Source organism: Macrobrachium rosenbergii, chromosome 18, assembly GCF_040412425.1.
Source record: "Macrobrachium rosenbergii isolate ZJJX-2024 chromosome 18, ASM4041242v1, whole genome shotgun sequence".
In the NCBI taxonomy this organism is placed as follows: domain Eukaryota; kingdom Metazoa; phylum Arthropoda; class Malacostraca; order Decapoda; family Palaemonidae; genus Macrobrachium; species Macrobrachium rosenbergii.
Genome location: NC_089758.1, coordinates 29,672,410 through 29,690,020, shown reverse-complemented (window position 1 = coordinate 29,690,020; position 17,611 = coordinate 29,672,410). Strand labels below are relative to the sequence as shown.

General features: G+C 43.2%; 1 protein-coding gene across 1 annotated transcript in view; it reads right to left on the bottom strand.

Moving 5' to 3' along the window:
- Nucleotides 1–2,430: 2,430 nt before the first annotated feature.
- The window catches only part of LOC136847998 (mucin-2-like), a 33,310-nt gene continuing 18,129 nt past the window's right edge, over nucleotides 2,431–17,611 (bottom strand). The window contains exons 3-6 of the mRNA XM_067120009.1: nucleotides 10,031–10,063; nucleotides 8,913–8,973; nucleotides 4,509–8,353; nucleotides 2,431–3,267 (exon numbers count right to left, since the gene is read on the bottom strand). Coding sequence (XP_066976110.1) covers nucleotides 2,431–3,267; nucleotides 4,509–8,353; nucleotides 8,913–8,973; nucleotides 10,031–10,063 — 4,776 coding nt within the window. The remainder of the gene's footprint in view (nucleotides 3,268–4,508; nucleotides 8,354–8,912; nucleotides 8,974–10,030; nucleotides 10,064–17,611) is intronic.

The following is a 17,611-nucleotide window of genomic DNA, read 5'->3' as shown; positions in this document are numbered from 1 at the left end:
TGTTATTGGTGATCCTGTTATTGTGGCGGTCTGTTCAGATGGTGTAGTTGTGATTGGTGACCTTGTCACTGTGGTAGTCTGTCCTGATGGTGAGCTTGCGACTGGTGATACGGTTACTATGGTGGTCTCTCCTAATGGTGTGCTTGTGACTGGTGATCCTGTTACTATGGTGGTCTCTCCTAATGGTGTGCTTGTAACTGGTGATCCTGTTACTGTGGTGGCCTCTCCTAATGGTGTGCTTGTGACTGATGATCCTGTTACTTTGGCAGTTTCTCGTAAAGGTGCGCTTGTGATTGGTGATCCTGTCACAGCGGTGGTCTCTCCTGATGGTGTGCTTGTGATTAGTGATCCTGTCAGCGTGGTGGTCTTTCCTGATGGTGTGCTTGTGATTGGTGATCCTGTTCCTGTGGTGGTTTCTCCTGGTGGTGTACTTGTGATTGGTGATCCTATTACTGTGGTGGTCTCACCTAATGGTGAGCTTGTGATTGGTGATCCTGTCACTGTGGTGGTCTTTCCTGATGGTGTGCTTGTGACTGGTGATCCTGTCACTGTAGTAGTTTCTCCTGATGGTGTGCCTGTGATTGGTGATCTTGTCACTGTGGTAGTCTCTATTGATGGTGTACTTGTGATTGGTGATACTGTTCTTGTGGTGGTCTCTCCTGATGATGTGCTTGTGATTGGTGATCCTGTTACTTTGGCAGTTTCTCCTGAAGGTGTGCTTGTGATTGGTGATCCTGTCACTGTGGTGGTCTCTCCTGATAGTGTGCTTGTGATTGGTGATCCTTTCACTGTGGTGGTTTCTCCTGATGGTGTGCTTGTGATTGGTGATCCTGTCACTGTGGTGGTCTCTCCTAATGGTGAGCTTGTGATTGGTGATCCTGTCACTGTGGTGGTCTCTCCTGATGGTGTACTTGTGAATGGAGTCCCTTTCACTGTGGTACTCTTTCTTGCTGGTGTACTTGTGATTGGAGCCCCTGACACTGTGGTACTCTGTCTTGCTGGTGTACTTGTGATTGGAGGCCCTGTCACTGTGGTACTCTCTCTTGCTGGTGTACTTGTGATTGGAGGCCCTGTCACTGTGGTACTCTCTCTTGCTGGTGTACTTGTGATTGGAGGTCCTGTCACTGTGGTACTCTCTCTTGCTGGTGTACTTGTGACTGGAGGCCCTGTCACTGTGGTATTCTCTCTTGCTGGTGTACTTGTGATTGGAGTCCCTTTCACTGTGGTACTCTCTCTTGCTGGTGTACTTGTGATGAGAGGTCCTGTCACTGTGGTACTCTCTCTTGCTGGTGTACTTGTGATTGGAGCCCCTTTCACTGTGGTACTCTCTCTTGCTGGTGTACTTGTGATTGAAGGCCCTGTCACTGTGGTACTCTCTCTTGCTGGTGTACTTGTGATTGGAGGCCCTGTCACTGTGGTACTCTCACTTGCTGGTGTACTTGTAATTGGAGGCCCTGTCACTGTGGTATTCTCTCTTGCTGGTGTACCTGTGATTCGAGGCCATGTCACTGTGGTACTCTCTCTTGCTGGTGTACTTGTGACTGGAGGCCCTGTCACTGTGGTACTCTCTCTTGCTGGAGTACTTGTGACTGGAGGCCCTGTGACTGTGGTACCCTCTCTTGCTGGTGTACTTTTGACTGGAGGCCCTGTCACTGTGGTACTCTCTCTTGCTGGTGTACTTGTGATTCGAGGCCCTGTCACTGTGGTGCTCTCTCTTGCTGGTGTACTTTGTGATTGGAGGCCCTGTCACTGTGGTACTCTCTTGCTGGTGTACTTGTGACTGGAGGCCCTGTCACTGTGGTACTCTCTCTTGCTGGTGTACTTGTGATTCGAGGCCCTGTCACTGTGGTACTCTCACTTGCTGGTGTACTTGTGATTGGAGGCCCTGTGACTGTGGCACTCTCTCTTGCTGGTGTACTTGTGATTGGAGGCCCTGTCACTGTGGTACTCTCTCTTGCTGGTGTACTTGTGACTGGAGGCCCTGTCACTGTGGTACTCTCTCTTGCTGGTGTACTTGTGACTGGAGGCCCTGTCACTGTGGTACTCTCTCTTGCTGGTGTACTTGTGATTCGAGGCCCTGTCACTGTGGTACTCTCACTTGCTGGTGTACTTGTGATTGGAGGCCCTGTCAATGTGGTACTCTCTCTTGCTGGTGTACTTGTGATTCGAGGCCCTATCACTGTGGTACTCTCTCTTGCTGGTGTACTTCTGGCTGGAGGCACTGTCACTGTTGTATTCTCTCTTGCTGGTGTACTTGTGACTGGAGTCCCTTTCACTGTGGTACTTTCTCTTGCTGGTGTACTTGTGGTGAGAGGTCCTGTCATTGTGGTACTCTCTCTTGCTGGCGTACTTGTGATTGGAGTCCCTTTCACTGTGGTACTACCTCTTGCTGGTGTACTTGTGATTGGAGGTCCTGTCACTGTGGTACTCTCACTTGCTGGTGTACTTGTGATTGGAGGCCCTGTCACTGTGGTACTCTCTCTTGCTGGTGTACTTGTGATTGGAGGTCCTGTCACTGTGGTACTCTCTCTTGCTGGTGTACTTGTGATTGGAGGTCCTGTCACTGTGGTACTCTCTCTTGCTGGTGTACTTGTGATTCGAGACCCTTTCACTGTGGTACTCTCTCTTGCTGGTGTACTTGTGATTAGAGGCCCTGTCACTGTGGTACTCTCTTTTGCTGGTGTACTTGTGATTGGAGTCAATTTCATTATGGTACTCTCTCTTGCTGGTGTACTTGTGATTGGAGTCCCTGTCATTGTGGTACTCTCTCTTGCTGGTGTACTTGTGATTGGAGTCCCTTTCATTGTGGTACTCTCTCTTGCTGGTGTACTTGTGATTGGAGTCCCTTTCATTGTGGTACTCTCTCTTGCTGGTGTACTTGTGATTGGAGGCCCTGTCACTGTGGTACTCTCTCTTCCTGGTGTACTTGTGATTCGAGGCCCTGTCACTGCGGTACTCTCTCTTGCTGGTGTACTTGTGATTGGAGGCCCTGTCACTGTGGTACTCTCTCTTGCTGGTGTACTTGTGATTGGAAGCCCTGTCACTGTGGTACTCTCTCTGCTTTGCTGGTGTACTTGTGATTCGAGGCCCTGTCACTGGGTGGTACTCTCTCTTGCTGGTGTACTTGTGATTGGAGGCCCTGTCACTGTGGTACTCTCTTGCTGGTGTGTACTTGTGATTGGAGGCCCTTTCACTGTGGTACTTTCTCTTGCTGGTGTACTTGTGATTGGAGGCCCTGTCACTGTGGTACTCTCTTTTGCTGGTGTACTTGTGATTGGAGTAAATTTAATTGTGGTACTCTCTCTTGCTGGTGTACTTGTGATTGGAGTCCCTTTCATTGTGGTACTCTCTCTTGCTGGTGCACTTGTGATTGGAGTCCCTTTCATTGTGGTACTCTCTCTTGCTGGTGTACTTGTGATTGGAGTCCCTTTCATTGTGGTACTCTCTCTTGCTGGTGTAGTTGTGACTGGAGGCCCAGTCACTGTGGTACTCTGTCTTGCTGGTGTACTTGTGATTGGAGGCCCTGTCACTGTGATATTCCCTCTTGCTGTTGTACTTGTAACTGGAGGTCCTGTCACTGTGGTACTCTCTCTCGCTGGTGTACTAGTGATTAGAGTCCCTTTCACTGTGGTACTCTCTCTTGCTGGTGTACTTGTGATTGGAAGACCTTTCACTGTGGTACTCTCTCTTGCTGGTGTACTTGTGATGAGAGGCCCTGTCACTGTGGTACTCTCTCTTGCTGGCGTACTTGTGATTGGAGTCCCTTTCACAGTTGTACTCTCTCTTGCTGGTGTACTTTTGACTGGAGGCCCTGTCACTGTGGTACTCTCTCTTGCTGGTGTACTTGTGATTGGAGGCCCTGTCACTGTGGTACTCCCTCTTGCTGGTGTACTTGTGACTGGAGGCCCTGTCACTGTGGTACTCTCTCTTGCTGGTGTACTTGTGATTGGAGGCCCTGTCACTGCAGTACTCTCTCTTGCTAGTGTACTTGTGATAGGAGTTCCTTTCATTGTGGTACGCTCACTTGCTGGTGTACTTTTGACTGGAGGCCCAGTAACTGTGGTACTCTCTCTTCCTGGTGTACTTGTGATTGGAGGCCCGGTCACTGCGGTACTCTTTCTTGCTGGTGTACTTTTGACTGGGGGCCCTGCCACTGTGGTACTCTCTCTTGCTGGTGTACTTTTGACTGGAGGCCCTGTCACTGTGGTACTCTCTCTTGCTGGTGTACTTGTGATTGGAGGCCCTGTCACTGTGGTACTCTCTTTTGCTGGTGTACTTGTGACTGGAGGCTCTGTCACTGTGGTACTCTCTCTTCCTGGTGCACTTGTGATTGGAGGCCCTGTCACTGTGGTACTCTCTCTTGCTAGTGTACTTGTGACAGGAGTTCCTTTCACTGTGGTACGCTCTCTTGCTGGTGTACTTTTGACTGTAGGCCCTGTCACTGTGGTTCTCTCTCTTGCTGGTGTACTTTTGACTGGAGGCCCTGCCACTGTGGTACTCTCTCTTGCTGGTGTACTTTTGACTGGAGGCCCTGTCACTGTGGTACTCTCTCTTGCTGGTGTACTTTTGACTGGAGGCCCTGTCATTGTGGTACGCTCTCTTGCTGGTGTACTTGTGATTCGAGGCCCTGTCACTGTGGTACTCCCTCTTGCTGGTGTACTTGTGACTGGAGGTCCTGTCACTGTGGTACTCTCTCTTGCTGGTGAACTTGTGATTAGAGGCCCTGTCACTGCGGTACTCTCTCTTGCTAGTGTACTTGTGATAGGAGTTCCTTTCACTGTGGTACTCTCTCTTGTTGGTGAACTTTTGACTGGAGGCCCTGTCACTGTGGTACTCTCTCTTGCTGGTGTACTTTTGACTGGAGGCCCTGTCACTGTGGTACTCTCTCTTGCTGGTGTACTTGTGATTGGAGGCCCTGTCACTGTGGTACTCCCTCTTGCTGGTGTACTTGTGACTGGAGGCCCTGTCACTGTGGTACTCTCTCTTGTTGGTGTACTTGTGATGAGAGGCCCTGTCACTGTGGTACTCCCTCTTGCTGGTGTACTCGTGATTGGAGGCCCTTTCACTGTGGTACTCTCTCTTGCTTGTGTGCTTGTGATCGGAGGCCTTGTCACTGTGGTACTTTCTCTTGCTGGGGTGCTTGTTGTAGATGTAGACATTTGAGTTGAGGATGTTTTCTTTTCAGTCTTTGCCGGCTGAGGAGGATTAGTTGGTTTTACCACTGGAGGCGTTTTTTCTTTCTCCTTTTTGATAGTCTCTTTGATCTGTGTTATATCCGAAAGAATTTTGTCTAATGTCTTAGTCAGCTTCTGTACTTGCTCTTTCATCGATTGAACTTGATCTTCTACTTCCTTTTTCTTTTTTTCTACCTCATTAATTTCTTTTTTGATCTTACCTAGTTTCTCAGTTTTTGCTGTCACTGCATCGTTTGCCTTTGAGGCTACCTGAGATTTAGCATCTTCATCTATGACATACGTTTTGTCTCGTAATGCTTCAGTCAGTTCTTTCAGAAATTTGATGAGACACTGCAAGTGGTCTCCTGTCACATTCAGAATATCATCTATTGCAATGAGCATTATTCCTGTAGCTGTAGCTCTGGTTACGTTACCCGTTGGACAATATTGCCAATCAAATTCTGCTGACCCTTGTGTTTGCCTCTTGTGCCTTCTTGTTGAATTAAATGTTGAAGTAAGGTTATTAAGAGCATCCACTGCATCTGCTTCATCCTGGTATTCGTTTTGCAACCGTTCTGAGGTCTCGTTCAACGACGAGATCTCCTGCTGCTTCACATTGATAGTATCCGTTAAATTATTGACTTCACCTTGTGTCTGATTGTACATCATTTCTTGTTCTTGCAACTGCTGTTGTGCTGCAGTTTCATTAAAGTTAGATTCTGTAACAGGAGAAGTTGTAGCAGGCGCAGTTGTTGTTGGTGTACTGACCACGACTGTTGAAGACTCATTCACTGGGGTGCTTGTGGGTGGAAGTAGTGTCACTGTAGAGCTCTCTCCTGCTGGTGTGACTGGAGTGTGCCCTGTTACTGTAGTGTTTTCTCCTACTGGTGTGCTTGTGATTGGTGATTCTGTTACCGTGGTGGTCTGTCCAGATGGTGTAGTTGTGACTGAAGACCCTGTCACTGTGGTGGTATTTCCTGATGGTGTGCTTGTGATTGGAGACCTTGACACTGTGGTACTCTCTGTTGTTAGGCTGCTTGTGACCAAAGGCCCTGACACTGTGGTACTCCCTCTTGTTAGGCTGCTTGTGATCAGAGGTACTGACACTGTGGTACTTTCTCTTGCTGCGGTGCTTGTGATTGGAGGCTCTGTCACTGTGGTATTCTCTCTTGCTGGGGTGCTTGTGATTGGAGACTCTGTCACTGTGGTGCTCTCTCTTGCTGGGGTGCTTGTGATTGGAGGCCCTGTCATTGTGGTACTCTCTCTTGCTGGGGTGCTTGTGATTTGAGGCCCTGTCATTGTGGTACTCTCTCTTGCTGGGGTGCTTGTGATTGGAGGCCCTGTCATTGTGGCACTCTCTCTTGCTGGGGTGCTTGTGATTTGAGGCCCTGTCATTGTAGTACTCTCTCTTGCTGGGGTGCTTGTGATTTGAGGCCCTGTCATTGTAGTACTCTCTCTTGCTGGGGTGCTTGTGATTGGAGGCTCTGTCGTTGTGTTACTCTCTCTTGCTGGTGTGCTTGTGATTGGAGTCTCTGTCACTGTGGTGCTCTCTCTTGCTGGGGTGCTTGTGATTGAAGGCCCTGTCATTGTGGTACTCTCTCTTGCTGGGGTGCTTGTGATTTGAGGCCCTGTCATTGTGGTACTCTCTCTTGCTGGGGTGCTTGTGATTTGAGGCCCTGTCATTGTAGTACTCTCTCTTGCTGGGGTGCTTGTGATTGGAGGCCCTGTCATTGTGGTACTCTCTCTTGCTGGGGTGCTTGTGATTGGAGGCCCTGTCATAGTGGTGCTCTCACTTGCTAGGCTGCTTGTGATCAAAGGCCCTGACACTGTGGTACTTTCTCTTGTTGGGGTGCTTGTGATTTCAGTCACTGTGGTACTCTCTCTTGCTGGAGTGCTTGTAATTAGAGACCCTGACACCGTTGTACTCTCTCTTGCTGGGGTGCTTGTGATTGGAGGCTGTGTCACTGTGGTATTCTCTCTTGTTGGGGTGCTTGTGATTTCTGTCATTGTGGTACTCTCTCTTGCTGGGGTGCTTGTGATTGGAGGCCCTGTCATTGTGGTACTCTCTCTTGCTGTAATTGGAGGCTCTGTAACTGTGGTACGCTCTCTTGCTGGGGTGCTTGTGATTGGAGGCCCTGTCATTGTGGTACTCTCTCTTGCTGTAATTGGAGGCTTTGTAACTGTGGTACGCTCTCTTGCTGGGGTGCTTGTGATTGGAGGCCCTGTCGTTGTGGTACTCTCTCTTGCTGGCGTGCTTGTGATTGGAGGCCCTGTCGTTGTGGTACTCACTCTTGCTGGCGTGCTTGTGATTGGAGGCCCTGTCATTGTGGTACTCTCTCTTGCTGGGGTGCTTGTGACTGGAGGCCCTGTCATTGTGGTACTCTTTCTTGCTGGCGTGCTTGTGATTGGAGGCCCTGTGACTGTGGTACTCTCTCTTGCTGGGGTGCTTGTGATTGACGGCTCTGTCACCGTGGTATTCTCTCTTGCTGGGGTGCTTGTGGTTCGAGGCTCTGTTACTGTGGTACTCTCTCTTGCTGGGGTGCTTGTGATTGGAGGCCCTGTCATTGTGGTACTCTCTCTTGCTGGGGTGCTTATGATTGGAGGCTCTGTCACTGTGGTAGTCTCTCTTGCAGGGGTGCTTGTGATTAGAGGCTCTGTCACTGTCGTATTCTCTCTTGCTGGGGTGCTTATGATTGGATGCCCTGACACTGTAGAGTTCTGTCGAGTTGCTACATTTGTGGTTGGAGACCCTGCCACAGTAGTGCTTTCTATAGGTGGTGCAGTTGTGACTGGTAGCCCTGTTGTCTTGCTAGTCTTTGGCATTGTTACCTTTGTTGTAGATGGCCCTACTGCTGTGGTGGTTTCTGTCAATATTACAAGTGAAACTTGAGGGTCTGGGGCCAAGGTTGTTACAGGCAATGGGGGTGTTGTCGTCGAAGACCCTGCCACTGTGGTACTCTTTCTTGCTGGTGTACTTGTGAACGGAGGCCGTCTCACTGTGGTACTCTCTCTTGCTGTTGAGCTTTCGATAGCAGGCCCTGTCACTGTGGTGTTCTCTCCTGCTGGAACATTTGTGGTTGGAGCCCCTGTCACTGTGGTGTTCTCTCTTGCTGGTGCAATTGTCGTTTGGGGCCCTGGTGCGTTGGTTGTCGCCGGAGGTGGATTCGGGACTGGAGGCCCTGTAGTCGAGAGTGATTCGAAATTTTGAAAATGTGAACAAAGTTTAATCGCAAACATGACTGAGAGCTGACATGAGAGGGAATCTACGACAATTGTGTTTCATGTATCCTTAGCTGTTAAATTTGTTTATGGGTAAAGTGGTGGGAGAAACCGGGAAACGAACTGATTTAGGCGCAAGTTTTCGGGATTTGAAAAGGGTTGTGGAATGAGTGCGGAATGATTGGTGTTTGCTGGTGATACAATGAAGGGAGGCTAAAAACGCCCTGCCCTTTCAGTTTTGCCTCTTTTACAGATGTAATAGAAAGAAATGCGCATTTTCATAGTGCTGTGAAGAGGCTGACGGGTGAGGATACTGAATGTATTTTGTTAAGCACTGGTCGTAAACGATCTCCGAGAGAGACGAAAGATTCGATATAAGTAACAAGAAGCAGGAAAATAATTCTGAAGCTGGGAGCGAGGAAAAGATGGGGGCCTTGAACAGAGCAATTCGAGTATTTGCAAGCTATCAGTATTAATGTATTTGTATCTTTTTAAGTCGGAAATGAAGCCTATACTTACCCACAGCATGTTCTGGTTGCTTGTTATCATTGCAGCAATTGAGATCAACTGATTGGATAACCTGAAATTGACGGTAAGTTTAGATGTGCAAAGGCCATAAGTAAGTAATGTTTACATTACAAAGACTGTTTTCAGAAATTAAATTTAGTTTCTTCCTCTAGATCGTAACATTAGGCAAATGATAACATGAATTTTTCGTGAATGGGTTGACAGCTGCAGAAAACTGTTTTTCGAAACTGTAGTGAGGAATTCGATTGAGAATTTCAAGATAAGATAATAGCCGTTGCTGCTTGTTGTATGTATATATATATATATATATATATATATATATATATATATATATATATATATATATATATATATATATATATATATATATATATAAGCTTTAGTACACCATGAAATAAAATTGTGAAATAAAGGAAATATACATTACCATTATCTTCAAGATAACCTTTCGCTTCGGGGTCAAATGGGAATGACCTTATCCTAAATGGAAATGAGGTCAAAGATGGTAAATTTAACGACATGATTAGAGGAATGATGCCCACCGTTGGAAATTTGGATTACATAGAAACTGATTTTTTTGTTAACTAAAGAAATTGATTTGAGTGCATGTAACGTCTCTCAAGCAAGCACAGTGATGAGTCAGTTCTTAAGTGACGTCAGAACTCAGGAGATATTTTCTTAAGTGACGTCAGAACTTCAGAAATACTTAATGATTATGCAGATAAATAATAGTTAACTATATATAAGAGACTCTAAGATTAAAGTAAAGGTAATATAATATAATTCAGTCGGGGGAACTATTTTTCAGGGCAACGATAATAATAATAATAATAATAATAATAATAATAATAATAATAATAAAGTTACTATTATTATTATTATTATTATTATTATTATTATTATTATTATTATTATTCAGAGGTTTGACTTACACTTATTTAAGATATCATTTTAATGGCATTAAAATTTTTTTAAAGCTAATTTGGAGAGAGGTGACCTATGAAGAGATATCATGAATCACTGATCAAAGCTAAATAAACTTTTGGGTAAATGAAAATAATGCTAAAATTAGTCAGGGTTATACAGACAGTGAAAAATTTGGCCCATACCTGGATGACAAATTTGGCCTCTCCTGTGTACATCTGAAAAAGAAAAAAAATAAAGCAGGTAGAGTTAAAAAGTTGAAAAACAAGGAAATGTTTGTGTAAAATCTCTCTCTCTCTCTCTCTCTCTCTCTCTCTCTCTCTCTCTCTCTCTCTCTCTCTCTCTCTGCAAACATAAAAGCAAAGCTAAAAGAAGCCACTTTTTGAAAAACAGAGTTTAATTCTAGGTTGATTTTGTTCGTGTCATTTGCAACCAACTCAAATGACATTGAAAAAAATACTATCAGGCGAGTGGAAGCTCAATAAGATATAAAAAAATAACGGTTAAAAGCACCCGGCTAGCCTGAAGAAAGAAAGCGGAGAAATTTAATGCTCTCTCTCACTCGCGGCCGCACCGGGTTATGAGACAAGGAGAAATGAGTGTGAGCTGTCGTTCGGTAAACTCTCTAAACTTATACTTTCTCCTTCGGGGAAAGGCTCCCTACGGCACGGGCATATGACGCTATATAAAGCTGATAAGCTTTAGGAAAGTATGGGAAAAGGTAGCACGCTTTGCTGGCTATTTTGTTTTCCCCTAAAGCCTCAAAGCGTACGCAGCAGCATTTTGGAGAATGGAGTCCGCTGGAACGCTCCGAATTCCTGGTTGACAACGAAACGAAGAAGTTGAGCAATTCTCAATTCTACCATGTGAAAGTCTGGCTCACCCGTATACACCATACCATTCGCTGCGGAGTTATATTTTCCATTCGAAACGCCACTGACATCGCGGGAAACACAACGACTCTACAGTCGAGAAAGAGGGGAGGAAAATGTGGAACCTCTACGCCGTAAGTTGCACAGGCAGAAGAAATTCATGTTTCTGCTCCCCCTTACTGCATCGTACATTGGCGCGGGGAGCCGACAGGTTCTTTATGGCGGAAGAAGAGACCACGAAAAGTACACAGGCCCTGACTTTGATCTATATTGGGAGGCGCCAGCGCGAAATGAGTTGCAGGAAAGGAACTGAAGGGAAGGTGCCTGTGAATCAAAACATAAAGGGGGAAAAATAATGGAGGTACATAGCTCACAATAGACTGTCGGGAACCGCAGATGATTTTTTGGTAATTTTTTTTTTATTAGTGAAGCATTTTAGGAACTTAACACTAAATCGTTGGAGGGTAGTTGACGTAGAATTAGTGAATGAATGACTTGTAATTCTACGTTCTAGAGTGTAATAGTGTCTCATAAAAGCCAGCAACCACACGTAATATTGCAAACCTTGATTCTGGCCAGGAGTGTTATGCTATTGTATATCAGTGCAGAAGATGAATGAGAAGAATAATGTGTTAATACATCATATATACACCTACTTTTCCGGGAAATACAGGCTCATAAGAACGATACCAAAACACAGGTGGTCAGGACTTATTCTTTGAAATATGAAAATTAAAATTAAGCCCAAAGGCCAAGCGCTGGAACCTATGAAGTCATTCAGCACTGCAGAAGAAATTGCGAGTAAAAAGGTCTCAATGGCGTAACTGGAGGAAAACCTCGCATTTGCACTACGAAACAATTTTAGGAGAGGATTGAGGAAAGTAAGATGGAAGACGGGGAACATGAACGGAGTTACAGTGAAAGGAATGAAAGGGGTTGCAGTTAAGGACCTAAGGGACGCTGCAGAGAACCTTATAAGCAATGCCTATAGCGCACCACGTGACGTCACTAACGATATTACTCCACTTTGGTGCCATAAAAACCTTTGATTTATCTTGAAGGAAATTCTCAATCTTCAGTTTAAGTGTAACAGCGAACGCTTCATGTTTTTATCATGAAAATTATATATATATATACTGTACGTTGCCACTATGTCAAGAACTTTGTACTTACCTTCAGATACAAGACTTCGTTCCTCTCCAGAAATGAAAGCAGACGTTCTGACATCACAAACACAACCAAGCACAGACGAATTACGAAAGTTTCACAAGACAATTCCTAGTCGGAACAAGACGGCGGAGAAACACTTCGAGGAAATGGGCAGAGAACTGGTGAAAATAAATTGAATTAAAGCGAAGAGGGTTCCTCCATCTCAAACTGTCTTCCCTCTGCCTGGGGAAGGTTTATAATACTCCGGCAGGAAGTTTTTAATGGACTGGAGTGGAAGAACGCTTGTATTGAGCTGGAAAGAGGCTTCTTAATAACCAGGGAATTGCTGAGAACAGTTATGGTTGATGTATCCTGAGATGAGTTTGAAAGCGCGACTCTGAAACAAACGCGATGCTCAGTGCCTGTTCCGTCTGAAAATTTTATGAGATATGGCGGGGAGACGGTGATGGTTATGATGATGATGATGATGATTTGAACAAAGGAATGAACGTAGGAGCCGTATTTGCAAATAGATACGAGTAAAATCGAATTGTCTGTACAGCGTATAATCAAGGCCACCGAAAATAGATCTATCTTTCGGTGGTCTCGGTATAATGCTGTATGACCCGCGGCCCATGAAACTCTCAGCCGGCCATAGTTGCCTGTCCTAAATCGCTGCCAGAAGCACGATTATGTCTAGCTTTAACTTTAATAAGATAAAAATTACTGAGGCTAGAGGGCTGAAATTTGGTATGTTTGATGACTGGAGGATGGGTGATAACCATCCCAATTTGCAGCCCTCTAGCCTCAGTAGTTTTTAAGATCTGAGGGCGGGCAGAACAAGTGCGGACAGAATAAAGTGCGGACGAACAGACAAAGCCGGCACAATAGTTTTCTTTTCAGAAAACTAAAAAGGGGAATAAAATAAAATAGCAAAGAGAGGCGAATCTCTAACGAGCGAAAAGAACACCATTAGTCAAATTGCCTCTTCTTCTCGAGAGCAAATCTTAAATCGCAGCATATTTCCAGCGCCATGCTAAAAAAGAATTACAAAGATCTAACGCTTTATGAGCGAAGAAAGTAAAGAAAGGAAGAAGCTTTAGATAAGAAAGCAGAGATCTGAAGCTTTATGGAAAAATAAGCGGAGAGCTCTAAACACTTAAAGCACAGAAGAAATTCTGGTAAAATCTCGCGGCGTCTCTGAGAAGCACGGACGAAAAATATTTCGGGTCCTTAAAATGTGACCCAAACAAAGCAAAGGCCCAGCAGTGGAGACGCACAGTTTTGTGGAAGCTGCTTCTATTACGTAGATTGCTTGCGCTACGCCCGACCGAAAACGGCGCATGCGCTGAAAAGACGGTTCGCAAGACTTGAATGGCAATGTTTATATATCGTTCGAGAGTGTGCGAAGTATTTAATTTTCATTCTCAAACGCTTTTTTTTCTGTCTCTGCGAAGTAAAATTTAATGATTTTTTACGAATGGCAGCATTTATATGTCATTCAGGAGTGTATGAATTATATTATTTTTATTCTAAAACACCGTTTTTCTCTCTCAATGAAATAAAATTTTATGATTTTTTACGAATGGCAGTATTTATATGTCATTCAGGAGTGTATGAAGTATATTATTTTTATTCTAAAACTCAAGTTTTCTCTCTCAATGAAATAAAATTTAATGATTTTTAAAAAATTATTTTTTGTTTCTCATGAAACAACAAAATCACTGAAGATGGCCAGATCTGAATGGCAATGCTTGTATGTCATTCAAGAGTGTATGAAGTATTTTATTTTCATTCTAAAACTTTTTTCTCTCAGTGAAATACAATTTCATGATTTTTAAAAATTATTTTGTTTCTCAAGAAACAACAGAATCATTGAATGGACTGAATGGTGATGTTTATATGTCATTCGAGATTATAGGAAGTATATTTTCATTCCCCAAACTTTTTTCTTTCTCAATGAAATAAAAGTTAATGATAAAAAAAAAATTCTTTTGTTTCTCAGGAAACACAAAATCACTGAAAGATTGCCAGGACTGAATGGCAATGTTTGTGTCATTCAAGAACATATGAAATATCTCATTTCCATTTCCCAAAATTTTTTATTCTCTCTCAATGAAATAAAATTTAATGATTTTTTAAAAATTATTTTTTGTTTCTCAAGAAGCAACAACATCACTGGAAGATTGCCAGGACTGAATGGTAATGTTTATGTCATTCAAGACTATATGAAATATCTCATTTTCATTCCCCAAACTTTTTTATTCTCTTTCAATGACATAAAATTTAATGATTTTTTAAAACCTTTTGTTTCTCAGGGAACAAAATAACTGAAAGACGGTCATGATGGTTGCCACCTCTCTGTTTATCCAACTCACTAAAGGAGCTCCGTCACATATGGTAGTTACCGTTATATGATAAGCTAACAGCTGATTCAGTTAACCGAACTGTAACCAAGTCCTGGAGCTTAGCTTGGAGTCAAAGGTGGAGGAGAAGTGAGACAGCCATCCTTCTAAACAAATCCCGAGCTTTAGAAATGATTCTCTCGACGTGACTTGTCCACACGGCTCAAGTAATGATTCTCTCTGTCAGACATTCCCTCGACACTACTGAGCATGTAATATTACCATTGCAGGTTGTCTGTCTGTAGCTCATAATGAAGTTGATATCTTTGTGTCTGTGTGTATGTTCATCAACCTCCTGCTAAAATATAAGTTACGGACCATAATAACGTTATTTTAGAGCCAGTCTATGCTCCCAGTGCTGTTGGGAACCAAAACAATTTAAAAAAATGCGCCGAAGTTTCTTCAGCGCTATCGAGTCTTCTGTACATCGTATGATCAAGGCCACCGAAAACAGATCTATCTTTCGGTGGTCTCGATATAATGCTGCATGAGCCGCGGGCCCATGAAACTTTAACCACTGCCCGGTGGTGGCCTGGCCTATATCGTTGCCAGATGCAAGATTAGGGCTAACTTTAACCTTAAATAAAATAGAAACTACAGAGGCTAGGGGACTGCAATTTGGTATGATTGATGATTGGAGGGTGGATGATCAACGTACCAATTTGCAGCCCTCTAGACTCGGTAGTTTTTAAGATCTGAGGGCGGACGGAAAAAGTGCGGACAGACAAAGCCGGCACAACAGTTTTTCAGAAAACTAAAAATACATGATAATGACAACGCTTGAAGTTGGGGACGTTGATTATTATTCATAGTTTTCGTATTACTACCAAAATAATTTCACTTTCCGTAACTCTGATAATCTAGAATTTTTGGCTCTGAAATTATAAACCGTAACTGGACCACAGACAAGAATTAATTTTCTTCCGCTTAAAAAGGTCAAGATCCATTCAGTCAAAAGATAAGCGTAAGTTTTAGCGAGAACGCAAACTGACGATGAAAGCGCTCAGACCGACATTTGCAGACACATTTGTATCATTCCAGCGTCCACAGCACATGACAGGCCGACAGCATCATTAACATGCTTCGCGAGCCAGCGTTGCGTGGCTCATGTAAATGAATGAGCGCTGAGTTACGCGCAAGAACATCCCTAAACAAACGGGCGGGTCAATGAGAATCATTACCACTTTCGTCAGCCGGAACCTACACCTGGAAGGTGTCGCGGCCTTCAGCGCATTAAATCGATTTCTTACACGATTTTACGACCTTTTGCCTTAATCTCCTGCCCTGCACTTGAACGGGTCTTTACCTGAACGTACACATTCGTACACACGGGCGTTCCTCAACACCTGTTTCTATGCTCAAATATCAGGACACCTGTTTAAACCTATTCATAGCTTGAGCCAACTCACCTAGCATTCTGGCCTGGGCCTTCACGCTCGCAGGTGGACTAGGCCTATACGAGGAAAACTTTGTAGAGGCATTTCGTGAAGTATGTTAATAGTGCCATGAGGAACTGGTGAGAACAGGAGTTCTGTGTTATCTGAAGTCACCCTTCTTAGAAGGATGGCACGTAGGTGTATACTGTATATATATGTGTGTATATATATGAACTTATATATATATATGTATATACATATATATAAAGACAAAATCCACGAAGGAAGGAGAGGATTTTGTCATTTCATTTAGATATTCATCACGTTCCATATTTTCGTGACTCAGTTATACATGTATGTATATATATATATATATATATATATATATATATATATATATATATATATATATATATATATATAATCCACAGGTCACATTTAATTCTCTCTCTCTCTCTCTCTCTCTCTCTCTCTCTCTCTCTCTCTCTCTCTCTCTCTCTCTCTCTCTCTCTCTCTCTCTCTCTCTCTCTATATATATATATATATATATATATATATATATATATATATGTGTGTGTGTGTGTGTGTGTATTTATGAGTGTGTATTTGTTGAAACTTCTCATAAAAAAGTCAGTTTTGAATGCAATGCTTAGTTCACTCCATTTATAGTAATATAGTCCTCTATAATTAGGTGTTCGTTTTCTAATAACCAAACTGAGAGAGAGAGAGAGAGAGAGAGAGAGAGAGAGAGAGAGAGAGAGAGAGAGAGAGAGAGAGAGAGAGAGAGAGAGAATATTCCTGAACAGATGTACAGCCACTTGCTCAAACTCTCTATCCCGACCTCGTGGCATGAAATGTTATGTCCACAGACGAACAATTTGTTATATCTATCAAGTGTTTGATGTGCGTATGTGTTTAAGCGAGTATGCGCGACGCGTGAGTGTACGTTTAGGTGTTAAAGATGAGTACTTAATACTCTTCATTCACTTAGTTAAATGTACCTAATATATGAAATGCATCTGTTTTAGAAATATTTGTATATATATAAATATGCATATATATGTGTGTGTATATATATATATATATATATATATATATATATATATATATATATATATATATATATATATATATATAAATATATGAGTGTGTGTGTGCATATAATATTTCCTACTCAAATACTAAACACATTATAATACCACACACGAGTTAACATATACAGAAATATGTGCAATCATTCACGCCTATTGCAAAGACACTCGTGACGTCACGGCAGCAAGATTTCTTGCAGTTGCATTTTACAGATATAAATAAAAAATGAATCATATTTCATATGAGCCTAAACAAGTGCTGTAGATGCTTAGCCTTTACACGTATAAAACATGCCGAACCTTCACACAAATCCCAAAGGGACAACAAGCAAGCACGCAAGCACAAATGTACACACACACACGCGTTCTGCTTCCATCCCAAAGGCACAACGAGCAAGCAGGCAGGCAAGTAAGGAAGACGTCTCATTAACCTGCAGACGTTGTAGCTGATGTAACGTGATCAAAGACCCCGGATTCTGACGGCAGGTGAAGTGCTTTGTGCCTTTCATTAGATTATCTCCGAACTCGCGTCTGGTTCCAACAACGGGGGTTTATAATCATCTCCCGTTGATTAACGTTTGTGCAAAAGCAATGAGTCATGACTCGTCTATATTTTGGTGCAGGTTATTTTAGCGGCAATTTCGCTTGGTTTGTTTATTTTCAATGCGTTCTACTTTGGCTCCTAAATTAAACTATATATTTCAGCCTCCTTGTATGACAAATGTACGATATATATATATATATATATATATATATATATATATATATATATATATATATATATATATATATATATATATATATATATATATATGTAGAATCTACTGGTACCATTGTCGACAGTGGTACCTCGTTCTGATTAGGGGACCCGGG